The 27,028-nt window shown below is 34.8% G+C and overlaps 3 protein-coding genes across 11 annotated transcripts; 1 reads left to right on the top strand and 2 right to left on the bottom strand.

Annotated features, from left to right (window-relative positions):
• Positions 1-6,224, bottom strand: LOC106778031 (trafficking protein particle complex subunit 1). 3 transcript variants are annotated; one of them, XM_022787563.1, is made up of 5 exons: positions 6,049-6,224; positions 3,987-4,249; positions 2,974-3,091; positions 1,833-1,951; positions 1-413 (listed from the first exon to the last, which is right to left on the bottom strand). In XM_022787563.1, the coding sequence occupies exons 2-5, from the start codon at positions 4,208-4,210 to the stop codon at positions 377-379; spliced, it is 498 nt and encodes a 165-aa protein (XP_022643284.1). In that variant the 5' UTR covers positions 4,211-4,249; positions 6,049-6,224; the 3' UTR covers positions 1-376. The 3 variants fall into 3 exon arrangements, with proteins under 3 accessions (XP_022643284.1, XP_014521402.1, XP_014521403.1); XM_014665916.2 differs by having other exon boundaries at positions 1-355; positions 6,049-6,222; XM_014665917.2 differs by lacking the exon at positions 6,049-6,224 and adding an exon at positions 5,347-5,418 and having other exon boundaries at positions 1-355.
• A 2,038-nt stretch (positions 6,225-8,262) lies between these two features.
• Positions 8,263-20,270, top strand: LOC106777518. 7 transcript variants are annotated; one of them, XM_022787401.1, is made up of 18 exons: positions 8,264-8,471; positions 8,560-8,658; positions 9,669-11,680; positions 12,054-12,557; positions 13,753-14,153; positions 14,383-14,676; positions 14,794-14,855; positions 15,208-15,260; positions 15,351-15,458; positions 15,533-17,220; positions 17,446-17,554; positions 17,825-18,005; positions 18,391-18,458; positions 18,576-18,691; positions 18,776-19,214; positions 19,308-19,621; positions 19,752-19,824; positions 19,906-20,270. In XM_022787401.1, exons 3-18 carry the CDS (start codon positions 9,679-9,681, stop codon positions 19,911-19,913), a joined length of 6,420 nt encoding a protein of 2,139 aa, XP_022643122.1. In that variant the 5' UTR covers positions 8,264-8,471; positions 8,560-8,658; positions 9,669-9,678; the 3' UTR covers positions 19,914-20,270. The 7 variants fall into 7 exon arrangements, with proteins under 7 accessions (XP_022643120.1, XP_022643119.1, XP_022643118.1 ...); XM_022787400.1 differs by having other exon boundaries at positions 14,383-14,855; XM_022787399.1 differs by having other exon boundaries at positions 8,263-8,471; positions 8,567-8,631; positions 14,383-14,855; positions 18,776-19,621.
• A 497-nt stretch (positions 20,271-20,767) lies between these two features.
• LOC106776347 (uncharacterized protein At1g04910) lies at positions 20,768-25,911 on the bottom strand. Its single transcript, XM_014663775.2, has 9 exons — positions 25,151-25,911; positions 24,973-25,063; positions 24,584-24,660; positions 24,273-24,361; positions 24,000-24,189; positions 23,691-23,872; positions 23,352-23,454; positions 22,774-23,102; positions 20,768-21,389 (listed from the first exon to the last, which is right to left on the bottom strand). The coding sequence occupies exons 1-9, from the start codon at positions 25,412-25,414 to the stop codon at positions 21,104-21,106; spliced, it is 1,611 nt and encodes a 536-aa protein (XP_014519261.1). The 5' UTR covers positions 25,415-25,911; the 3' UTR covers positions 20,768-21,103.
• Positions 25,912-27,028: the final 1,117 nt, after the last annotated feature.

Genomic DNA, 27,028 nt, shown 5'->3' with positions numbered 1-27,028 from the left:
TTCAAACTTAAGAAGCAGATTTTAATCCAAACATGCACCCAATCTTAGCGTTGAGAGCAAAATTGGAGATCATACCTAATCATGTGTAACACTAGGTATCTTGAGTTTGTTATATATATTTGAAGAGAAATACAGGGTAACATACATTGTAGGATTCAATAAAATCAATGAAATGAACAGTGTTTGATGGAAACAAGTCAAACAACTCGGCTTCTATGCACAATGCCTCCAACATACACCATGCAAAACAAGGCGTTGTACCACAATAGTCATATACAGTGTTGAATGAAGACAACTCAGCTTCTACGCAATGCCTCGCACATACTGATCCAACGTTGTATTGAACAGCTCACACCTATGAATACCCATTAAAAGTTTATCCAGTCAAAAAGCTTCTCGTGGCAACAGGAAATCTATGAAACCATAAAATAATTCCTCAGACCATTTTAGCTAATAGGGAAAATAATTAACTAGCAACAAATTAGCTTAGATAAAAAACAAAAATATATCAGATTATAAACAGAAAACAAGTGTTAACACTTATTGATAAAATATGACAACAATTACATAAAAATTTACTCCATGTTCTCAGGTTATATGATGTTGTATTAGTTAAAATCAAGAAATACAACATATAAAATCATAGCAAAATGTGCAGGTGAATGGGCTGTAAGCCGATATTCTGTCGGGGATGAACACATCACTCGCCAAAGCACTGAACTCAATTAAGGTCCAACACATCACTAGCCAAAGCACTGAACTCAATTAAGGTCGCACCAGTGGTATCGGTGTGGCCTTAACTGATATACGGCAACCTATTGAGCATAGCCGTACTGCACAAAATGGTGTGGCCACGACTAGTAGTGGCCTAGTTAGATGACAGTAGTTACTAGAGGGGCTAGGTTCTATTCTTATTTACTGTATCAATCAATATAAATTGTTCTTAGTTTGTTTGACTTTACTATATAGGAACTAGGAAAAGATTATAACTTTCTGATATTTATGGATTGAGTTCATTTAAAATTTAAATATACTTTTTTGTAGTTGGTGAGCTGAACTCCATGCAAACATGGGGTTGGTTTAGGATCAAGGTTCCGGTGGCAAATTTATTAAGTGAGCTTTTTGACCCTAGCTGGCCAACCCACATTGATAGCTCTGGACTTACTGGGAATAATTATAAAGATTGAGTGATGATGGCCCTGCCCTACTTTTTCTTTTTCGAAGTCTAGTATTAACTCAAGTGGTACCTATGCCAGCTTACAAACATTTCAACTAGTCTACTTCCTTGAACAGACAATCTACATTAGACTCCCACTGGCCTAACTCCATACATTAAGCAAAGTTTGGGTTTGAATCTATCAAATAGTGTGCCTAACCACGTATCACATGCTCACCTTCATCAGTATTGCACCTCGACATTAACTTTTTGTCTGGTACAGAGAAGAGTGAGGGACAAAGTATTTTTTGTTTGCTTGGTGAGGAGCACTGTATCTTTTTTCTCATTTATTTTTATTGATCTCTCTATCTCTCTCCTTATTTTCTATCAAATCAAACAAATCAGATAACCTTCAAAAACACTTTATTTTTCACCTATTTCTGCCCTATCAAACAATTAAACATTCAATTTTACTTTTTACCTAGTTTTTCAATTTTTCTTTCATCCTCTCCATTTCTTTCCTCAAAACCAAATGCATTGAAGACATAGAACGATGGCAACTAATGATGATATTGTCCGCGGATGACACTATGAAACCACGTTCACAGAACAGATATGTCGTTCTTCTCATAAAAGGACAAATATGTCATTTAGAGGGAAGAATAAATTATGTTACCTAATAGGAGATCCAGGTGTATAAAGCGGGTTCTTGACAACATAATCAACATACAAATTGTAGATACGCTTTAAGGATTCCCGTAGATCACCAGTTCTAGGATGAGTCACCAAGATGATCTGTATAAAGCAAGAACAGAGTCACAATAGGTACGTTATAACAACCACCTATATATGAAATTATAAAGATCACTACATTAATTTAATTTCCAGAGAGTATAACATGATTAGATAATATTTATCAGTGCTGTAATACGTCTCTTTAATTGCTAAAATAGATTCCATTTTGTTGCTGGTGTTAAGCGGTCCATCTTACTTTGCACAACTTTTTAAGACAACTACTAATGCTCTCTTTGGTAAAGATGAGAGAAAAAGGATGGATAAAAGTAAGTTGGTAGAGTGGAAATAAATGGAAAAAAGAAGTTAAAATTAAAAGTGCTTGATTGAAAGAGAAGAAGAGAAGCGATCAGAAGAGAGATGCATAGTTTGACTGAAGATAAATGAGAGAAATAGTACAGTAACTCCTACCGTTTTTCAAATTATTCCCTTCTCTTTCTCACCCACCAAACACCCTATCTGAATTTCGTGAAATCTACTAAACTAAAATTCACTACTATTTATACCCATATCTGAAGTTTCTAAACCATTTTATCACCTACGCAGAATGGTAAACACTAACCTATGCATCTTATAAGCAAGTTTATTGTTCTTGATTTTAACAAACACGCTTTAAAAACAATGAAGTGGGACAGAAGCTAATCATGCTCACAATTGATCAAATATACATGGGATTTGTAAGTAACTCAAAAAATTAGATCAGGCCAAAATTCGTAAATCCAAAGATTATATCATGGTGTATCATATTTCTTTCACTTTATCCTGTTCTCTTTTTTTCCAGTTCTATGCCACTTCAGTTTTCATTTAAAATTATGTCAATAAACCTATTTTTCTGGCCAAAAAGAGATTAATAAAAATAAATATAACATACAAATAGAGAATAAGTGTCAGATAGCTACAATTATCAATGAACAAAAGCCAAGGTGCAAAACATTTCCCCACTAGACTTTAGGACCAGAAGTAACTTCATCCATAAGGCTCTCTAACAAACATACAAATAAAACCCAAGATTTATTGTAGCTGACCTTTATTCCAGAAGGACTTTCCATGAAATTAAGTTTGTATGTATTAGTGCGGAAACTGTGAAATGAACAACCTTGGCCAGGTAACTGAGGCATACCAAGGTTTCCTTTCTCAGCAGCACTGCACAACAATATGGAGCATAATTAATTAAACTTGCAAGTGCAACATGAAACATGAATTCCTTTATTGATTACACCAAAAGTCCACCATACAATCCATGATTTGTTGATCTTTACTCTGGCAGTAATTCAGTAAAAATATTAACATAATCAATTACAATCATGCAAAGCATAAAATATTCAAGAGATAAGATATGGTATAAGGGTATAAGGATAAGGAACATGGGAAACATATTAAAATAAGGATAAAGAATAAAAGAGCATTGGAACAAACAAATATCCTATTAAATTCCTAGTGATCAAATTAACCAAGCTTGGTTACTATGAAGGAAAGCACCATCAAACAACATCAACTTACATATGTTAGCAAGGTCTACAGTAAATAAGTATTATTCACATGTTTATTTTGCTATTTGCAGAAAGAAGCAAGTATATGTTTTAAATAGCAGGTTTGTCATCTCTTACCACTTTTATATTTTACACCAAAAAGCAATTTGAATGCAACACATAAGAAAATAATATATGCTCCCAAACAGTTCTTCAGAGAATAAGAACAGCAGCTAGAAGACTTAGCATATGTTTGATTTATCTTATTTTGAAGAATTAATTGCTCATTTATGCCGTCTTTCCTAGAAAACTATTGAAGAACAGCGATTAGTTCACCAGAAATATCAAAATAACTTGCTAGTCAACATGGCAAATTTTGCAACAGACATAAAGTTCATTTCATTTCAAACATTACTAGTATATGCAGTCTTCAAATTACTTTTAAGGAGATAAATTGCTTGTTTGTATTCAGAAATTAATAGTGGAAGTAAAATTAAACAGTAAACATAGGATTAGAATAGCTGGAAGGATGATTTGGCACTTATTCAAAATTCACAAGACAAACATACCTAGTGGGATCCATCTTGGCAGTTAAAGACTTCAGAGAGAAAAGCAGACCAAACATTAACTTATGGTCTTGTTGGGCATCCAATGTCCGCAAGGGGCGATTCCACTCCCTATAGAGAAGGCACACACCATTCCTATTAAACACATACATCATATGACCATTGTTTCCTGGAGCTGCTGGAGCAGGAGGTGAAGGACTGATCTCAGAACCCCCAAAGAATTGCATTCTTGATCAACAGGGATGAAGAATAGTAAAACCAAAACCCTAACACACGTATGCTAATCACATTAATACACCTTTATAATTGGCCAATAACCACCATATACATGAGGTACTGCTGTTAGTTGGATCGAAAAATTACACAGAATTGGACACAATTAACATTGTCAATTTATGCAACTTACTGATTCATTAAAAAGACCCATAATACTGATAATATTGTCAGCAATTTCAAACAAAATAAGAGTATAGAGCTCTAAAATCAAAGGTCAGTCCCAAATCAATTGTGTGACATCCAAAATTGCAGTTTCAAAAATACCAATGGACAAGATTTCTTCAAAATCCAAAATAAAAGAAGGAAAGAGAAATTCATGGTGAATGAAAAGTAGAACTAGAAGGACATTCAGAGATTGCTGGTGATAAGCATCTGCCAAGTTGTGCGTCTAAGGTTTGGTCAAATGTAAGTGTGGATTCTTTCCATAATTGAATCTACAAGATTCACATCAAATTGGGGTTCAACTTGGGCTGGATCATGTTTGGCATCAAACTGAGTAAGGTGTCAGATTAACTATTAGAGGTGGGTGATGGAGCTGAGAAAAAATGGGAAGGATAACCATTAAATACATAATGATTAACAACACAATGGCCGAAATAATAGTTGAATACAGCCATGCAATGCATACATTTTCAGTGTTCAGGTGTGGAAAAAAAGTAGAACAGTCAGAATCACCTTAAACTGAGTGAGCTGCATTCTTTATTTCCACACTGGACCAAAAGACACCACCAATTCCAAAAACTAAATACTTACATTTACTATTATTAAATCAAGGCAATGCATGATATGAAAATGAATAGTATATTTGCTTCAAAGGATCTCAAGAATCATAAACACTCAGAAAATCTAAAATGCATTAGTGGTAGGGGTGCTCCAACTAATTAAACATTAATTTTCTATCTAACCTGTCAATCGTGAAGGTAAAAAAAAAAATCTTAATTGTAAGGTATATCACTGTTTGTGGAATACAGTGCTCTCTTGTCGTGAAAAACTAAAAAATAAATAAATAAAGAACCAACTTAACAAATACAAGGAACAGTAGAGACTGACAAATTAAGAAAAATATGAACTTATTGCAAAGATTTACTTTTTCAGTGTTCTGTGAGAGGCATAGGCAACACGGCAAGGATGGCACCGGCTGTGTAGCCTGAGACTATAGGCAACAATTTAGTGTAAAGGAATAGGAGAGAGAGAACAGATCTAAGGCAGTGGAAAAGCAAAGTGAAAAACTAGAGATCAGGACCCAAGTGGTTCCACCAATGACAAAGGTAAACTAGACATTAGGTTTCTTTATAAAAAAACATAGTTTTTTCAATAAAAAAAAGTTTATTCTTCTATGTACTTTAAAAATGTCTTAATTTCATACATTATAGTCCTCTCAATAAACTAACAAATAAGGTGGCCTATTAGTTTTTCAATTTATTTTTTACTTTTTTATTGTTAAATAGACCTAAATGTGTTTGTTCAGTTTTTTATAATATTTTTTTATGACTAAATGGGTTCGTCACAAACCATCCAACCTCACTTTCTTCCTAAGAAATTCTAAGCACACTTTCTTCTAGTATTCACAAACTCTCAGATCCATACTGTTGGATGAGAGGTTGGTCTGGTCTGACCGACCGAGACAGCCAGCTACCGCAATCATTAGGTTCTATTCTGGTATGGGTTGTCTGCGCTTTACACCTTACACCAAGGTCGGCACACCCGGAGATTGTAAATACAAAAAGGAAATCCCAAACTCCCCCAATTTCAAGCCTTAATTCACACATTTCAAGCCCAGAAGACTAACCTGCTGGCCGAGGCTACGCCGTGCTTCCTCTACTCCGCTCTGAGAAGATGGGTTTCTGAGGAAAAGTGATGGGATGAGATTTTCGCTATGAGAGAAGGGTAGGATCAGTTTGGCTTTGTTTTCTCTCCAACAGAGAGCCTGAAGCTCATCTCAACAGTGGTGGCGGATTATATAATTTGTTATTTAAATAAAGTTTAAAGTGTTTGTAAAATCTGATATAAATTAGATTTTATTATACTTTTATTTAATCTAATCAAATTATAATAAAAAGTTAAATTTGTGTATTTTAAGCCAATAGACTCTAATAAATAAATATTGAGTATATTTAAACTTTACAAACAAATAGTTTTTTCTATCTGTAATTATTTTAATAACAATTTATTTATTTACCTCTTGTATCTTTTATATTTATATATTTATAGAATCCTTTTCATTATCTAAAGAAGTCACCCATACAAAATGATATTTTTTATTTATACTGTTTTATCCCAAAATTTATTACAATTTTACCTTTTATATAACTATATTATTGTTATATGTTTAGATTGTTTTTATGTTAGTGTTTATTTTTAATTTTAATGTAACTTTTACTGATTTTAAAATTATTTTTATTATCCTGATCATTTTTATTATATGTTTTCAGTTTTATTATGTAGGCAAATAATATTTATAATATTAAATTAAATATGAAGAGAAATTAAATTTCATATTTTATATACCGATAAAAAATTTAATGTCATCAAACAAAATGTTGTGTTTGACCATTGACTGAAATATCCATATATCTAGTTTAGTTTTATGATTTATAAACAAATTATGGTCTTCATTTTAAATTCATAAAACAAACTAAGATATTTTATTCAAGTACAACGAAAGAGAATAACTTTTTTTTTTATTAATTTGTGTACTTTCAAGAAAAAGTTTTTATCCTTTCTTTCACATATTTTCCTTAACTAGAAGTTATTTTTTGAAACTTTTTTTTTCTATTTTTATTTTTGAAATAAACATATTAGACATATTGAAATGTGTAATGAATAACTATTTTTTAAAATAAGCATACTCACAAACAACTGTTAGGGAAACCTAAGTATTTACATTCCTGTATATTTCTTCAATCACAATTTTTTTATCTACATATGGAAAATTTTAAGCATTCAATAACTTATGTAAATATATTTATCTATTTATATTCATCAATAACTTGTCTATGTATGGAAAATTATTTCCTTTATTTTTTTCATCTTAAAAAAACACTAAATTTTCTTTTATTACTTTAAAACAAAGACAAATAAAATATACTCCTTTAAATTATGATTTTTTACATAAATATAATTTTTAGAATAAATTAGTGAACATGGGCTTATAATAAAATAATAATTATAAAAATAAGTATAAATAATAAAATTTAATTATATATAATTTTATTTATTTTATAGAAGATTTTTATTTTTTAATTTAAAAAATAATTAAATTTTAAAATCTGCTAAATTTAAAAAATTAGTTAAATTTAAATTAAACAATAATTTGAAGTACAAAAGTAAAAGAAAAGTGCACAAAAAATAATTTATATATATAAATATACAAGTATAAATATATAGGTATAAATAATTAAATTTAAAAAAAAAACAGTTAAATTTAAAAATTACTTAAATTTAACTAAAATGGTACTTTGAAGGGTAAAATAAATGAATATTTTTCTTTATGTATAGATATGGATAACATCACATTATTATTATTATTATTTAGTTTTATTATTATTAAGTTTTACATATTCAATTCAACTCATATACTTTTAAATAATCACTAATTAAACTGGATCCAATTAAATTAAGTTCAGGATGACTCATAATTGCAAATAATAATAATAATAATTCATAATAATATGTCAGTAGTACTTTTTATCTACCTTTAATTGAACTAATAACCGGATTAAAATTGAAAAAAATAACCGTCGTGGATCTCTGATTCATTTATTTAAACCTCCTGGAACCGTTGGATCAGAGCATCTGAATTTGAGGGACACTTATTTGCCCCTCTTATCTCCTTCAACAACAAATCAGCCATCCTGAGAAGTGACACTGTTTTTCAGGGACAGGTTCCATGCTTAACCCTAGAAACTAGATACTTTACATGCACCAATCGGGACCACCCACGTGTCAAATATCAACCTATTTGCCCATTCGATCTTCACTATTTACCTACAAACCCACTTTTTTTTTTTAATTTGGATTCCCATTGCTGACACTTATTTTCTCTTCATTGGGAAAAAAACAAAATTCTCCACTCACTGCTTTCTCCACAGCCACACCCAAAGAACAACAAAACAAATCCACTCCTACGCCTTTTCAGTTTCCTTTGCGTTCTTCCTCGTAACTCTCACCGTCATAGCCGGAACCCTAATTTGATCTGCCAGAAATCCACGGGTGAGGTTCAATTGACTCTATCAGTGTTCCTTTTTGTTTTTTTTTTCTGCAGTGAAATTGCATTCACACTCAGATTTCTGTGTTGAAGGGAGTAGATGACTGTACGATTGGGGAATAGGTGAGATCACGAGGGTTGGATTTCCTCGCCGGATGGAGGGAGGTAGCGTCTCTAGACTTACTTGTTCTGGTACTGTTCATGTCCAACTTTGGGTTCTTAATCTTCTCCTTTGCTGTGATTAGGCTAAGACTTTTGCTTCCTTTGCTTTGAAATGGTGAGTCTTGTGTGAAAAATGATTACTTTCTACTTAACTGCTCTAATGGGCTAATTCAGGCATAAAATAAATTTTCAACTACCAGGTACTTTACTATAGTTAAATCCTGTGTGTAAATTGTTTTTTTTTTCTTTTTTTCTTCTCATACTCATTCGGAACAAAGAAACAATTCAATTGTATTCAAATTTTATTTTATTTTGTACTCTTGATTGTTGAAAAGAATTGTCGGATGTATCCATGTTTGACCTTGCCATGTCTTTAATAAGACTAATAAATAGGTTGGTGATGCTCCCAAGGCCCTAGCATAAGAAGTTTCTCACAGTGTGACAGTAAAGATTAACCTGTAGGAATCATTTGTGGAATCTTAATTTGGTACTTAGTTATACAGGTCTATCTTCCACGTTTAAAATCACTTTTCTAATCAGTAGGCAACCTTTAAATCTTAGGGATTGGTTTCTACTTTCTCACCCTTCAAATTGTATCATTACAATGACAGAACCTGAATTAACAGTACTATTATATTTGTTTTCTTATTTTATTTGGCTATATTAGGTAGTGTGGCAGCCTTGAAATTTTGAATTATAGGGTTGTGGTTATATGCTTTAACTTGTGTTGTTTTCTTGCACTTTTAAATTGAATTTCTATGTTTTTCTTTTTTGCTTTATGTTGGTGCTGTAATTTTCTGGAAACTTGACAACAATTTATTCTTTAATTTCTATGCATTTTTTGCTTCCTTCCCTGTGTAATGTGTAATTTATTGCTTATCCTTGGACGATGAATTTGATGGATCTTGTATGTACCTCTGTCTACTTTTATGAATTTGTATCTTTGGATGTCTTTCTGTCTATGCATGCACATTCTTTTATCAAGTTTAAGGTCTCTATCACTGTTGTTTCTCTTATTCTTATGTGCATATTTGTTCCAGGGATTCACCCATGGATTATGATGACAATGATTTTCAAAACCAGAATCTCCATTTAGCTGGTGAAGGTAGTGCCAAGTTTCCTCCAGTATTAAGGCCATATGCTCTTCCCAAGTTTGATTTTGATGAAAGCCTTCAAGCAAATTTAAGATTTGATAGTTTAGTAGAAACTGAAGTTTTCCTTGGCATTGAAAGCAACGAAGATAACCAGTGGATTGACGCATTCTCTCGAGGTGGTAGTGGAATAGAGTTCAGTTCAACTGCAGCTGAATCTTGTCCTATATCAAGGCATGGCAATGTTTGGTCAGAGGCCACTTCCTCAGAATCTGTTGAAATGCTTTTAAAATCTGTTGGACAGGAAGATTATATTCCTAGACAAATAGTTATTCAGGAATCAGATGCCTGTGATGAACTGGCTTGCTTAGCTAAGCAAATGGACACCAATTCTAAATTTGAGGACAAAAATGAATTTACAGACAGTATTTCAGATGTACATCCATCTAGTGGTACTCATGCAAGTTTTTCTGAATTGAAAGAAGATGTAGGAATGGATAAGCCTCAGGATGGATTCTCCCAAGACCGTGAAGGGGAATTATCCTTTGATGGACCTTCAAGTAATCCTGAACTAAGTGATATCAGTAGAAGTTATGACTTGCCTCTGTCTGAAGGGAGTTTGTCTCCCTATATTAATGACAAAAATAAGAATTCAAGTCAAAGAGAAGTTGAGATCGTTAATGATGATTCATCTCCTATTAAAACTCAAGGTGATTCATCTGCCGTGCACACTAATTTTGCTGAATCTTCTATGAGTAATATGCATGATGAGAAGCAAGGTCCTATTCAAGAACATACTAATAATCAAGATTTGGAATCTTCTGTGATGGATGAAGCTGTTTTGGTAGACACACAGACTCAGGAAAGAGATGCTGTTGGGACTGATGTGCACCACCTGGATAAATCCCTTCATTCAATCCCTGCAGTAGTGACTTTGGAAGGTGGGGATCTAGTTGATGGTCTTCAGAGTGGGTTAGTTAGTTTAGAGAATTCCAGTAGAATGGAATCTGTTGCGGTTTCTGACTTGCAGAAAGCTGAAAAAAGCAGTGAAGGTGGTGATCAGTCTCAGAACAATGCAAGTGAAGACTTAATGTTGCTTAAAGATGTGGTAATGGCTGATCAGTCTGTACCAAATACACATGATTTGCCAGAAATATCAATCAAAGACGATTCAATCTCTATGGGGCAAGTGATTGAGGTTGGTAATTCCAATTCTGAAAATCTTCCCAATATGCAGCAAAATATGGATGTCACTAAAGTGATATATGGTGGTAGCAGTGTTACTAAGGAAGTTGAGCTGTTGAACACTAATGTGAACACAGTGATTTTATCAAGCAAGGTTGAGGCATCTATGGTCACTGCAGAGGAAAATAACATTTCCAATACTAGTGAAGGAAATGATGACAACAGTGTAGGTTTTACAAATAGCAGTGTGACTGACCTTTCAACAAAATCTTCCATTTTGGGTGAGTCTACTCAACTATGTGCAAACAATGATCCTCAGAGACAAAATGAATATGGAAAATCCGAGCAAGTTATCTCTGTCAATGATCAGGATCAGCTGCTGAACACTGCTAATCATGTGGATACAAATATTTTGTCAAGCAAATTGGAGACATCTGTCTTTACAGAAGAGGAAAATAACATTTCTATTATCAGTGAAGGAATTAGTGACAATAGGGTAGGAGGTTTTTCAAGCAGTGGTGTGTTGACTGTTTCAACAAAATCTTCCATTTTGGGTGATTCTACTCAAATGTGTGTGAGCAATCAATCTGACAGACAGAACGACAGTGATGAAAGTAAAAGAGTTCCTACTGATTCTAGCCAAATGGATTGTGATGTTGATCAATCCCATCTTGTGGATAAGGGAGTGGTTTCATCATGTCTTAGTGAAAGTAGCTTGGAAACTGCATTGATGACTTCCTCAATATCAACCCATTCTATACCTGTCAACAAATCAGGTACGTTATAGGTATTTAATCTTTGTATTTGAAAATTAAAATGAATATTTTAAAAACCTTGCACTATAGGTGAAAATCTCAGGCCTGTTTGGGTTGAGAAAATGTCATTTCCTGTTTTCACTAATAAATACTACTATGTTGTTCCCACAATTTCTTGTATAAATCATTGAAAACTAGGAAACAGTGTAACTCTTAATAATTACTAGCAAAAATTAGATATGCAAGAATTGTTTTTCTTAAAACCAAACAACGCATTAGGTACCACAATGATGTGTCACTTGTCAACTGATATAGTAAAAGGTCCTACACTAATCTTGGATCAGATTCCCAGTAACTCATTAACTCAAAAGGTTTCTTTTCATCATCATTTCAGTTTCACAAGCTGTTTTGCAAAATAGTAGTTTGACATTACATGAAGCAGACATTCCACCTTTTAGCCAAGTTGTTTCCAGTCATGAAGGTACTAGTCACAACGATTTTCAAGGGATAACTCCTGTTGGATATTCTTCTGCCAAGGGAAATGAAGAATCTGCAGGAAAAGAAGCTGAGGAAGCAGGCCCAGCTACCATTATTGGATCTTCTGAAAGGGAAACTGGTCCTTGTCCTGTTGTCACAGAAGATGAAAAAACCCAGTCTTCTGATATTTCTAGTCAACTGTTATCAGAGAATTTAGGAACTATTAGTGCTGTAAAGATTGGTGAACCTCAAGGAACAAAAAATGATAAAGTTATTCAAGAATCTGCAAAAGAGATTAGTATTCCTCAAGTTATATGTGCGTCTTTGGACAACAAGAGTGAAGGTGTTGCACTGTCTTCGATTAAGGATGACAAGGAGACTGTGCAGGAGAATCCTGACAAGCCTTCCTCAGAAAAATTAGGTAATCTTTTATCCATTTTTGTTGTCCACTTATAACTTTCTTATCAATTATAAAACATGGACAAAACATATATATTACATGGTGGCAAGTCATTTAAGTTTTGTCTAAATTTAGTGACTTTGTCATTGATTTTTTTTTTAATGTATTCATCTTGAATTAACTCTATCTAATTATGCATTACAACTCAATGATTTTGATTGTAGTTTATGTTCTTTTGTTAAATTTTATGTTGAAGATCGCCTGATGATTTCTCAAAATCCTGATTGTGTTCATCCTTCATTTCTATTTATGTCATACAATTTCTAGAAAGAGTATGCATTACAACTCTCACAATGATTTTGATTGTAGTTTATGTTTTTTTTGTTAAATTTTATGTTGAAGTTCGCCTATTGAAATTTTTATTGTTTCACTCAGGCCTAATATCATCATGGTGCAAACTAGAAAGCCCCTTGTTGTGTGAGGCTATTACTCTAAACTTAAGAATTTACTAAGATAATAAGTCTAACTTAAAAGAAGAAAAAATAATAGGTAGCAGGGTAACAAAATGACAGCATTACCATGGTGTTAAGAGAATTATCCAATTCCTTTGGATACATGATGAAGTAAAGTCCTACCTTAAGGTGAAACCCATGGAAGGATAGAAAAATTTATAAACTAAAGCATGAACTCTATCACTGTTCACTGCTTCTCCTAAACAGTCAAATAAATGGGGAGATAAAGATATCTAAATGGGCAGGATAGGTCATCCATAAATTTTAAGAAACATACATAGGCAACTACCAGTCAATAAATGGGAGGAATCCTGTGTACAAATATCGGAACAATTGGAGCTTTGTGCTGGTAGAAAGTTTAAAATCCAGAAATTTTATTTGAAAATAGATATTGACCACAAATCCTTCCACAAGGAGAATCTTCAGGCATAAAAAGTAAATAGTAGAAAAAATGTGTTGATCCTAAGAAGAATTTATTCTTCTAGGTTTCATGTGTGTTATGTGTCAGTCTTGGCTTTGTAATGATAATGATGACCACTATGTTTTTAATCCATAGCTTTATGTTATATATAGTTTCCTTTTTATGAAGATGCTACACTATTATATCTGTAACAAGGGTGATAAATAACCATGTCATGATGGTAGTTTTATTTTTTATTGTCCGACTCTTAGTTTCCATACCCATTACAATGTGAACTTTGTAGATGACATTGCACCTAAAAACCAAGATTCTACATCTTCTGCATCTGTACCGAACTCTTGCATTGATTTACCTGAGACTGGAGGTGGAAGCTTTCCTGCAAACAATAGTTGTGATCCTTCCAGCACACTTGGAAGCCCTTCTCAGACTGAAAATGATAAAAATCAAATCAAGGCTTCTGCTAAACCGAACACCCAAGTTTCTGAGATGATAAATGGTAGTTCAAAAGATACATTGTCTACTGCTCAAGATTTAAAGGAGAATAAAACTAAAGATGAAAGAAGCTCAACTCCTGAGGTAAATTCAGTGGCTGATTTGTCCAAAAAGGATGTTGCAGATGTGAATGCAGAAGGTGCTGACAAGATGCAATCAATTCCTGTTACTGAAACAGTAAAAAAATCATCAGTAAGTCTTTTTGCAGTTTACAATCCAAACTAAGGGATTTCTATCTTATTGTTATCATTGTTATTGCCTTTGCTTCCCAATTGTGCATCTTCCTGAATGTATAAGGTGATTTCTTGAAAGCTTATTTATGTGTAATGTGTAGCTGGTATGATCTGTTGTGTACATTATGAATGACAAATGATCTTATACTTTTCATCTTTTTTTTTCTCCCTTTGCACTATTGTTGAAGGCTGTGGAGGGATTTCCTACTTCTGGGATAGGTCCTTCAAAAACCAAAGCTGTTAGAAAAGCATCTCATGGAAATCAACAAATATCAGATGTAGGGATTGTACACAGTGCTTCTAAAGCTACACCTGAGCGCAAAACTAGGCGAGTATCTAATAAGAGTGCTGGAAAAGAATCTTCTAGAAGAGGAAGTCATGCGAAGGACACTACTGTGGCTAGACAGTCAGAAAGAGGTGATAAACCAACCAAAGTTACCCTGAGCCCATCTCCTGGTTTCCAGATGATGCAGTCAAATGAGGTGCAGCAGTATGGGCACATTGAGCCAAATAGTACAAAGTCATTTGCTCTTGTAAATACTTCAACATCTAGCCTTCCGGATTTGAACACTTCTGCTTCTCCTATTTTATTTCATCAGCCTTTCACAGATGTGCAGCAAGTACAATTACGTGCACAGATCTTTGTCTATGGAGCTTTGATGTGAGTTCAAATATTGTATAGATCTTAATTGTTATGGATGATACACCAATGTGATGTGTGCATATGGTTATGGATCCAAAATCTGCATTTTTTCACTTACTATCTTCTTAAGACTTCACATAACATCCGCACTCCTATGGTTAATTGAAAAGTGGGAAAATTTTGGTTCGTTGTATACTTTTCCCCTTTCTTTTAATTGCTGTGTAGAAATTAAACCTATTCCTTATTTGATAAAAAGATATTTGAGGCTTAGGTCACCATATCCATGTAGATCTGCATGATATTATTATTAATGTTCTTTGTGGAATAACAAATAACTTGCTATTTATTTATCTTATTTATGTTGCTGCAGTCAAGGCACAGTACCAGATGAGGCTTACATGATATCAGCCTTTGGGGGATCAGGTTAAGTTTTTTGTTGTTCATGACTCCCTGACGTGTCCTTTACTGTTGTTTGATCAAAATAAATATTGAGTTCCTGGACATTGTGTTTAGATGGTGGTAGGAGCCTTTGGGAGAATGCTTGGCGTGCCTGCATGGAAAGGCAACATGGTCAAAAATCTCATCCTGCTAACCCAGAAACACCTGTGCAACCAAGATCTGGTATTTTTTGTCATATAGCTTGTTTTTTTGTTATTTGACTTGTTTGATTAACTCCTGATAAGTGAGATCTGCAGTTGCTAGAAGCTCTGATTTGCTGCCTAAGCAAAGTGCTATTCAAGGGAAAAGTATCTCCTCACCACTTGGTCGAACCAACAGCAAGGCTACTCCACCAATTGTAAACCCCTTAATACCTCTTTCATCCCCCCTTTGGAGTCTATCAACTCTGGGTGTAGGTGGTGATTCTCTGCAGTCTAGTGCCCTTGCAAGAGGTTCTGTTGTGGATTATCCACAGGCAATTACTTCATTGCATCCTTATCAAACTACTCCTGTAAGGAACTTTCTTGGACCCAACACACCTTGGATATCCCAGACACCCCTCCGAGGAACATGGATTGCTTCTCCAACTCCTGTACCTGATAATAGCACCCATATTTCTGCATCACCTGTCTCGGATACAATTAAGCTAGGCCCAATCAAAGTATCTCAGCCTCCTTCCTCTAGCATAAAGAATGTTACTTCTGGTCTCCCTACTTCTGGTGCAGGTTTTCAGAGTATCTTTGCAGGAGCTGCCTCTTTGATTGATGCAAACAATATGGCAGTATCACCTGCTCAACATTCTTCAGATCCAAAGCCCAAGAAAAGAAAAAAAGTTGTGGTATCTGAGGATTTTGGCCAGAGGGATTTGCAATCACTGGCTCCTGCTGTTGGTAGCCATACATCTACTTCTTTTGCAGTTGTGGCCCCAGGTGGGAATGTGCCAATAACTACTGTTGAAAAATCAGTTGTGTCTGTATCTCCTCTTGTTGATCAATCAAAAAATGATCAAAATGTTGAGAAAAGAATTATGTCAGATGAGTCTCTTATGAAAGTTAAGGAGGCAAAAGATCATGCCGAGGAGGCTGCTGCCCTGGCTGCTGCTGCAGTGAATCATAGCATAGAGTTATGGAATCAGTTGGATAAGCATAAAAATTCTGGCTTGATGCCAGATATTGAAGCTAAATTAGCTTCTGCGGCAGTTGCAGCTGCAGCAGCAGCTGCCATTGCAAAGGCAGCAGCTGCAGCTGCCAATGTTGCATCAAATGCTGCTCTTCAAGCAAAATTAATGGCTGATGAAGCATTACTTTCATCTGGTTATGATAATTCAAGCCAAAGTAATCAAATTTCTCTTTCTGACGGTACCAATAACTTGGGTAAAGCTACCTCTGCTTCCATCTTGAATGGTGCTAATGGAACTAGCAGTCCTGGTTCTATCATTATTGCTGCCAAGGAAGCTGTTAAAAGGAGAGTGGATGCTGCTTCAGCTGCCACTAAAAGAGCTGAAAATATGGATGCCATTGTTAAGGCTGCTGAACTGGCAGCGGAAGCTGTATCTCAAGCAGGAAAGATTGTAAGTATGGGTGATCCTTTGACATTAAGCCAGTTAGTAGAAGCTGGCCCGGAGGGATGTTTGAAATCAGCCCGGGACTCTTCTCAGCAATTTGGAAATTTCAAAGACAGTATGGCGAACATTGACAATGTGATAGATATTCCTGAAACTTATGCACAAAACAGAGACATTTTATCTGGTAGTAGAATTTCGTCTTCCATTAAGGTCAATGAAAAGAAATCAAGAGGATCGAAGGGGCGCAAGGTTATTTCTGATTTAATCAAGCCTGTTGATAAGGTTCATGTAACTACACCTGAAACTGAGGCTCCTTTTAATGTTAGTGATGGATTTGAGGTTCTGGATAGAAGTAGCATCAAGGAAGGCTTACTCATAGAGGTTGCTTTCATTTTTATTTATTGTTTATTTTTTATTTTTTATTTTTATGTAGAGGTAGTGAAAGTAACCAGACTAATGGCCATTCTTTCATTTTATAATGTTTGCTTTTCTGAGCATTGGCATTAGTTTATTTATTTAAATTGGAATGCATTCTTTTCATTTTGAAAAATATATTATTCTTTCATTTTTATAATCCTAATAAACTGAAGCTATTATATGTTTCAGGTTTTTAAGGATGATGAAGGGTTTAAAGCCGCATGGTTTCCAGCCAATATTTTGAGTTTGAAGGATGGTAAAGCATATGTATGCTACAATTCACTTGTAGCTGCTGAAGGTTGGTCAAGTATCTTTATGCTTGTACTTTGATTAGAACAGAAGCATCTTATTCATTAGTTGGCAAAGTTCATAAATTAATTCATACTTTGGGCTAGAAATTAATTTTGGATAAATCATGAAAAAATAAAGTTGAGAAGGTTTTGATGTCTTGTGGGCCTCTGTACATCTAGATGACAATGAATTGTGAGCTATTTTCATTTACATTTTATTCAATTTTGTATTAGTGTATTTATTCATTATTGTGATTAAAAATATTGCTATCTTTCAGGTGCCGGACCCTTGAAAGAATGGGTATCACTTGAATGTGATGGAGACAAACCCCCCAGAATACGCACTGCTCGCCCTGTTACTGCTTTACAATATGAAGGAACGAGAAAGAGACGCAGAGCTGCTATGGGAGATTATGCTTGGTCAGTTGGGGATAGAGTTGATGCATGGTTACAAGAAAGGTTTGCTAATACAGAGTTCTTTTAATTAGCTATCTATTAATGATGGCCATTTCTTCAGTATCAACTTAACTTATTGTGTATGGATATGATATTTTCTCATTTCATTTGCTTCGTCATGGAGATGGTGTTGATTCTGTTGTCATATGAAATTAGGATTTATTTTTTTATTCATCTTCTCCTCCAATGGAATTATTTAATTATATCATTTCTCATTCTTTCTGTCCAAGTAATTTAAATATATTAGGGTATGATGGTTGAATTAGATATTGTATTTATGAGCAAATGACTATTCCAATAATTTTTTTAAAGCATAAATATTTATGAAATTAAAACTGAACAAGATAAATATCTGTTAAAGTTCTCTCATGTTAGTTTTTGTCATCAGCTGGTGGGAAGGAGTAGTCACAGAGAAGAATAAAAAGGATGAAACATCATATACTGTTCACTTTCCTGGTATGTATGTTATTTAATTAAACATTTTGGTATTCTGTGTTTCTTAATTATTACTAAGGTATAAAACACATTAGTTCCATATTCTTGGAAAATGTTTATAATGTTGGTTTTAACCAGCTTTTGGAGAAACACTGGTTGTCAGAGCTTGGCATCTCCGTCCATCCCTTGTTTGGAAGGATGGTAAATGGATTGAACCTTCCAAAGTGGGAGCAAATAATAGTTCTACAAATGAGGTACTTTATTTTTAGGTTCTTCTAGGGTGTTCTAGTGCCCCAATTTATGTTTCTCTTTACCAGCTTTCACGTTTTTTAATACAGGGTGATACACCGCAAGAAAAACGACCTAAACTGGGTACTCATGCGGTAGAGCTAAAAGGGAAAGACAAAATGCCGAAAGGCGTTGATGTTGTGGAGTCCGCAAAACCTGATGAGATAACATTACTTAATTTGACTGAAAATGATAAAGTTTTTAACATTGGTAAGAACAGCAAGAATCAAAATAAACTGGATGCACACAGAACGGTAAGGAGCGGTCTTCAAAAAGAATCAAAAGTAATTTTTGGTGTTCCTAAACCCGGGAAGAAGAGAAAATTTATGGAAGTAAGCAAGCATTACGTGGCACATGAAAGCAGCAAGGCCAATGATATAAGTGATTCGGTTAAACTGGCAAATTTCTTGATGCCTCCTAGTTCAGGGTCCAGAGGTTGGAAAAATGGTTCCAAAGAGAAACATGGAGCCGATTCAAAGGCCAAGACAAGTAAGTCTGGAAAACCACTGTGTTTTTGGGTAGTAATTCCAGCAAAAGACATTTCTTTATCAAATGCGTTTTCTCATGCCATTGAGCTGACAGGTACGACGGAAAGGATAAAGGATTATTCAAGTCACTTAAAGAATGCTTCCCAGAGCGAAAGTAAGGTGGAGAGAGCACCCCACTCCACGACTGATGGAACAACTCAAGTACCAATTTTGTATTCATCACTGGTTGATGTCCTTCCACCTAAAAGGGCATCCTCATCAAGGGCAAGCAAAGGAAAACTTGCGCCTGCCCGGGATAAGATGGGTAAAGGTGACACCGATAAGGCTTTAAATGACAATTCCATCAAATCAGCATCTGATGTCGTTGAGCCCCGCAGATCCAATCGCAGGATCCAGCCAACATCAAGAGTAAGTTTCAATAACTGAGTGATTCTTTTTCTGTTGTGTAATCTATTTTGTTCTCTCGCTTCGAAGTAGAAATTATATGACCTTATGTTTTTGAATCTGCTGTGGCTGGTGGCTGGTGGCTGGGTTGCAGCTATTAGAAGGATTGCAAAGCTCTTTGATCATTTCTAAGATTCCTTCGGTTTCACATAATCGTAATACTAAAGGTGAGTAATATCATTTATTTGACTTTTGTGAGGTTAATATGTGTGTATGGTGAGACTGTTTTAGTGACTTAGTTGCAACAGCAGGTTAAATGGAAGAAGGAGCTGGGAATTGCAATGATGGGGTACAGTGAAAAGGAGCGGGCTGTGACATAGCTAGCTAGCATAGATGTGTATATTTATAATAGAGAACCAACCAACCAACCAACTTAGGAATGAAAATTCTTGCTTCATATGTTTAGACAGACTATAGCTCAGTAGACGGTCGGTCATGTTGATTTTAGTATTTATTTAAATGTGATTTGATCGTAGGCTGTGCTGTATATGGAAATTTCTCCATCTCATCAACCTTGTTTGTAGAGGTTTGTTCATCAAATCATAACGTCATGCCCTGCATGTCAATCGTTGCATCGCCTTTCCACCTCTTCTAATTATTTTTTTACAACTTATCCAGAGTAATGGAATGTATGTTTTCATAATAAATATTTTTCAACATATCTATATTATAAGTAATTATTTTATTACGATAAATTTATACTTTTATTAAATTAGGCTATTGAACATTTTTATTAAATTTATACATATTTGAGCATTTTTAAAAAGGTTTGGTCAAATTAAATTGGAAACTAGTCTAACTATGAATGCTTCTCAATTATTGGTATTTCAAATTTGTACTATAAATCAATCCCGTTACTTGGAAAGTTTACTCGAGAAAATCAATCTCTTAGCTCTAACTTTTCTAATGTAACAATTTATTATTTTTATATTTTACATTCGGTGTTCTCATGTGTGTGTATATATATATATATATATATATATATATGTATGTATGTATACATACAGGCCTACGCACTCTAGTTTTTCAATTTTCATTTTTCCATTTGTAATTGCACCCGAGCACTGAATGGTTTCAAGTATTTGAATCGGTTTGATCGTTAAGGATAGAGAATAGGTGAACAGAATGAGAGAAAATGTGTTACCCAATTCTGTGAGGAGAGAAGGCGGGAAAAAAGATAGGAAGGAATATCTGAACTAAACTAAGCATATATATTCATATATATGTATGTATATATCTACAGTTTGCAACGCATCGACGTCCTTAGGATCTAAACTGAGCCACCTTCCTAAGAACTGGAACCCTCATGATTTACAAGGATAGATCAATATGGACGCATTTCCATAACATTCAATTTTCAATTGACGTTCAGTTGGCATTAAACGGAGAGAGTGGCAACTCTGATTGCCCCCCACCAGATAATAACAGCTCTGATTAAAAGTACCTTCACGTACTGCCTCTTCTTCTAATTCCATTCAACGAGGAATCAGCTTTTGTCAGGTTTATGGCACCGAGTTCTTCAATGTATGGTCTCTTGCAGATGCAAGAGCTAGGAAATTCATGAAATTCACCTCGTCCAGGCCTCATCTCATCCGGTTCTCCCATGAATCCTCTCTGACATGACTTAACCCTTCTACAAAAGGTATCCCAGTCCATTTGATGCCTTGCTTCAAATAGCGTGCTAAGCTTTTTTGCATTTGGTCTAATTGTTCTTTTGTGGCCCATATATCTCCTGTTGTAAACAAAATGAATGGTTATCAGCAGGAGGCAAATTAGCCAAAAAAAAAAACAATGAGAAAATGCGAGTCACTAAAAGCAAGCATAACGTGGCAGCAAAATAAAAGAAATCATAATGCGCATGACAATAAAAAGCCTCTGAGAATTCTTAATAGCATCAAGTATCGAATTTTCGGTTTATAAAAATAGTTGTAAAAAGCAAAGGCTTTACTGGAAACCTATAGAAACAAGTTATGCTTTTTCCAAGAGCATTTTTGCATTACCAAATGATAACTGAAATCAACTACATGACTGCTTATTTATAAACGAGGACGTCCGAATCCCCTCAATTATTGACCCTTTGAAAACATAATTAGTGACAGTATACTTTAATCAAGTTAGTTTAAATGCTTGAATATAAGCAAAGATTTGGCTTCTCAATAGGTTTTGTTATTTTCAGTTAAACCAAAATGCCAATGGTCTAAACCACACTAGGAAAATGGTCCTTGGCGAAGGACAATCATCAATTAAGCTACATATAAAATACAGCAGTAATTTTTCTTGAAGCTTTCAAAATAGTCCCTATGGTTTCTCAGATTTTTCTGACTCCAAACATCTCAAAATAAAAATGTGATTTCCCAGTACAAAATCGACTCCTCTCCAGCATTTTCATGTTGGGAGAGATAGTACAGTGATCAACAATAGAAGTGGGAAAGTAATAAGATAGAGATCTCATCTTATTTGAAGAATGAATTGATTGAATTATTATCACCTAGGCTATGTTCAACCCGATCTGCTTACTATACCCTGTATCTTCTGATAATTTTGAAGTTCAGGACTCCAGATGCTAAATGTATAATTTATTCATTTTCTTTCTACAAATTGCGATATACTCCTTCCAGACTCAACCATAAGCAACACAATAAAAGGTTTGATAGACTCAAATATAAGTAAATTCTTAACTACTTTCATCCTATTTAATGATACCATTCCAAAAGCACCCTCTAATTATTTAAGATATTTTCAGTAATCTTTAATTCTTGATAAAGAAGGGCACTTTAGGAAAATAAGTTATATTTTAAATGAGACTTGTAAAATTATGATATTAAATAACTTGTTTAATTTAAGTAAACCATAGTTAATTTTGCTATTATTTCAGTTCAAAGGAGTGATATGCTTTCATAAATCCAAGTAAAATCAATATTAGGAATATAATTCAAGAGTGATTAATCCAACATAGTTGCTACATTCCATAACAGAAAAATCATAATTATGATTCCGGTGTTTCCATTACACGTGGAGAACCATTTATTCATTGTCTTTGTTCGAGTTTAAGAGATAAGTTCACTGATGCACTAAACAAACAAAAGGAGGACAGTAGAGAAATTATATGCACTTACCTTCGACCTGCGAGAATCTTGGCCATGTTACCATTGTTGTTAGTGACAAATACATCACTTTCATCACAAACAATGTAGTCAATAGCAGCAAGGCGTGAAGAGAATGGAAGGAATGGTTTCAGCTCTTCATCAGCTAGCATCTCCTTTGTATAGATGTTGGGGAAAAGATCTTTGAGAGGCTGCATGGTTTCATCTCCCCCATATATTTCTCCCGATGCAACATAGAGATATGTGTCATTTGAAAAGCCAAGTGCCCGTAACATCAAACCCACTTCATAAGGAGTGAGAGGGCATTTCCCTCGCTTTCGCTCTCCATCTGGGCTCAAATCCTGTTTTATCACGTGAAAATAATTCATTCATATAATTTCAGTGTAAAAATAATTAGCTTCAACTTTTAGAAGTCTTATATGGAATGCGTAAATTTGTAATTAGAAAGCACATCAAGCAATGCGTCTGGAATAAAATATTGGTCTCGATGCCTTCAGGAAGCCACCACGGTTAAGGATGGAATGTTATAATCTCGTTAGTTGAATGCATCAGATTTTATATTCAGAAGTCCATGGATTGTGTAGTCTTACAGGTAATGTTGTCCACCTTTTTCTGATTTCACCAAGCTCACGTCTCTCCTTTTCTCCCCCACCAAAATAACAACGTGAAAATGCTAGCATATCCGGTTCAAACCTGTCATAAATCAGTCATGAACACTGTTATCAGTGGCAAGGTTGCTCTTTGCATCCCAAACTTGTCATTTATAATATTTAATAATCTTGAGAGAACAAGAAGTTGAACTTGATATTAGGGAATAATATATTGAATTTGAGAAGTACCCTTTCTTTAGCACCCATTTTAATCAAACAAATACCTTCAAATTTCAGAGCACTATAGGGAAATTGTGCGCAGGGAATCATGAAACAAACCTCAAATGGACAGCAATGAAACGCCGTGCCATCTTCTGCATTCTCATAACAATTCTTTGACCAAGTTCTTGTATAGGTTTTGTAAATCTCAAAGCATGAAAATTGACACGGCAACGTAGTTTCTGTAGCTCACCATCGAGGTTATTTGCAAGTCTGTAGTCAAATTTTGTCAATTGAACAACCTGCAAAATCTCCTACATGTTTATTACCTGGGCTAAATTCAGAATTATTCACTAAATTGACAGACCCGGTTAAATCTAAATATGTTTTAATGAATTGAGAAATTTCAAATACATGGTAGCCACATACCTGCCGTCTCAAAAGTATGGGTAAAACTTGATCAAGATAATAATCAGGCTCTGATTTCCTTGGGACACGCATTGTATATGGTGGTTTCTCCATTGACCGCATAAACTTATCAGGAACTCTTTTGACGATGGTAACATCTTTTGCGAGATGAGAAATGAACCAATCAACATCAAAAATATGGACAAAGTCACTGTATCCAAACAAGAATGTCTTTATTAAATGAACCAAGAAACTTTTTCTGATTGTGAATCTATGAATGGAACTGCAAATTACCTGTCATCCTTCCAAAAAGAATTATGATCCAACTCGGGTACAACTAGTGTGGCATTAAGAATTCGCGCAACAACAACAGCATCTGTTATCTGGACGCAGGAACATGAAGGCGGTCATGTCTACGGGAAGAACATACTCATTGTTTAAAAAGAAAAAAAAAATAGCTTATATGCCTGACTAGGAAAGAGAACTTCTCTGCAAACAACGGATTCGGTCATCTTAGTTGCTTAAGCAACTAAGACGGCAGATCATCACATTCAACGTTCAAATGATCAGAATGTACCATATCAGGATCGCTATGTCCCACTCACCCCAGTTCTTTGTTGATTCAGTCCTCCGCTAGTTCCAATAAGCAAGTATCCATTTGACCACCGCTCAAGCACAGCAGCTGCATTATCCGGTTACCAAAACAAGAGAGAACAAGACACATGAAAAAAAGTTAGTATACATATTTCTCGTCAACTCTTTAGGATTCATTCATGCCCAACTTAATCAAATTTAAAACAAAAACCCTTCAGTCTGTTCTCGCATAACCTAAATATTTTCACTCCAACCCTCATTCACGTGCATAGGTCAGCGAGAACCATGTGCGAGTATTCAAAACAAAGTGAAAACATTGAATGCTATGGCACAAGAAAACACCGGAGTGCAATTCACGAAATAAGACGCATTCAAACGGAATTGCGAGGAGGAAACTCACGAGCATAACCGCGTCCCCTTTCACTGCATCCGTAGTAATATTTAGAATACTGCGATTTCCAAACATCGATTGGCGCGCGATAGTTCCCCTCCTAACAAAACATTCACATCAGAACCCCGCATATTGCGATTACAGCGAAACCGAAAAAGAGAGAGAGAGAAGGAGAAAAATGACGAACCACAGAAGAGTAGAGTGTGCGACGGACCAATCGCTGAGAGTACCATTCAAGATCAGAGGCCATGTGGCCCGTCAAGAGGGAAATAAAACCCAGCACGACAAGCATGAAAACGCAGAGCACAGACCAAGAAGTCGGCTTCCGGTGCCGAAACGGCGTCGCATTGGATCTCCAACACACATGCTTCTTGCATTTGCCGTTGCTCTCCGCTAACACAGCCAGGTCGGTCGTCGATAACAAGCTCAACTTCCCCACACCCACACCCATTCTCTTTCTTACATAAACAACCAAACTAACTAACCTCAAACCCTCACATCCTCTCCTACAAAGAACTCCGTAATGTCGCTGTGTAGGGAGAGGAACCCTAAATTAGTAGGGCCTTTCTTTCTCACTATTTTTTTTTAATGTAATCTATGGGGATGGAAAAAGAAAGCAGAAGCAATGCCGATTTGTCCTTTCCTCAAACGGAAACCCGGAAAATCACAACGTTCCAAATAAAATTGAAAAACTAAGATTGCTTTTTTATACTCTTTCAGCGCCAAGGTTGCCCTACGAACAAACAACGGATCTCATCCCAATCATCCAACAAAACAAATTCTGACAAATTAGGTTTATGAATTGATTAAGTAATTTGCAGAAAATCAACCTTGTTTATCCCCCTTTCAAGAAAACACCACCACACTCCTTTCCTACTTCAGATTCCATTCTGTTAAAAACCACTTTTTATATTAATACATTTTTACTCATAATCATTAAATATCATACTAGACTGCCAGAATACTGAAAATAGCATGTGTATGCAAAATTCGTACTTGCGTAAAAATTAAAAAAAAAAAAAAACTAAAATCAAATTTCAATAAAGAATATTTATACAGTGCCCATATAAATATATGGAAAAGAATTCTTGTGCCAAAAATTCTCTGTAATTTATTGAAATTCGCTGGCTGTTATTTATTGGGAGTTATGGTGTATCGTACCACTACCAGCTGCTGGAACCATATATGAAAGTTACTGAATTTCTGCTCTGCCATGTGAGTTGCAATTTCTTTCTTTCGATTAATAACACTAAAAATATTATTTATTTTGAAACATAAAAAATCCATCGTGGTCTTATCTTTAAAATATATTTCCATAAGTGAAAGAAAGGAAAAATATTTAAATGGTCTTTTAAGTCTCAAATTGGACTTAAAAAAATATAAAAACTGGTTTTGATAATGGGGGTTTCATCCTCCACCTCCAAGTATTTCATCCTTCACCTCCAATTTCCGAAAATACCCTTATTTAATTAATAGTTTAAGAGTTTAATATTTTGATTAGTGTGAATTTCTCTGCCAGCATTAAGACCACCTCCATTTTGTTCCAATCAGTAAGCATGTATTTTGCTGACCTCTGCAACCCTTGACCCTACACCCCTTGACTCTACACCCCTACATCACTCCTGCACCCCACTCATGCACCCCACTCCTGCACTCTCATTTCCAGCATACCACTTCTGCACCCTACTCCTAAACTCTCTTATTTCCAGCATAGCATAGTGATTCATCTTTATAAACAAACCTTACATCCCTCCATCTTTGAAATGCAACTCGCTTAAGGTTTTCTGAGTGTTGGTTATATATATATATTTCCGAAGGATTGTTGAGAGTAAGCTCATTTGCAGTGGGGCGACATCAGCTTCTTCCTATTAGCTATTTTTTAGCGTTAGAGGTTAATATTTATTTTAAAATTTGTTTGTATCTTCCTTCGATTGGTATAGCTGACGGATGGTTAATATATTTTTTTTTAAATCTGTTTGCATTTTCTTCTTGTTCATTGTATTGATATTAAGAGATAAGAGGTATTTAATTTTAGTTAGAATGTTTCATAAAACGAAAACATGTG

Source organism: Vigna radiata, chromosome 11, assembly GCF_000741045.1.
Source record: "Vigna radiata var. radiata cultivar VC1973A chromosome 11, Vradiata_ver6, whole genome shotgun sequence".
Classification (NCBI taxonomy): domain Eukaryota; kingdom Viridiplantae; phylum Streptophyta; class Magnoliopsida; order Fabales; family Fabaceae; genus Vigna; species Vigna radiata.
Note: the sequence above shows the minus strand (reverse complement) of the source record. Positions and strands in the feature narration are given on the sequence as shown.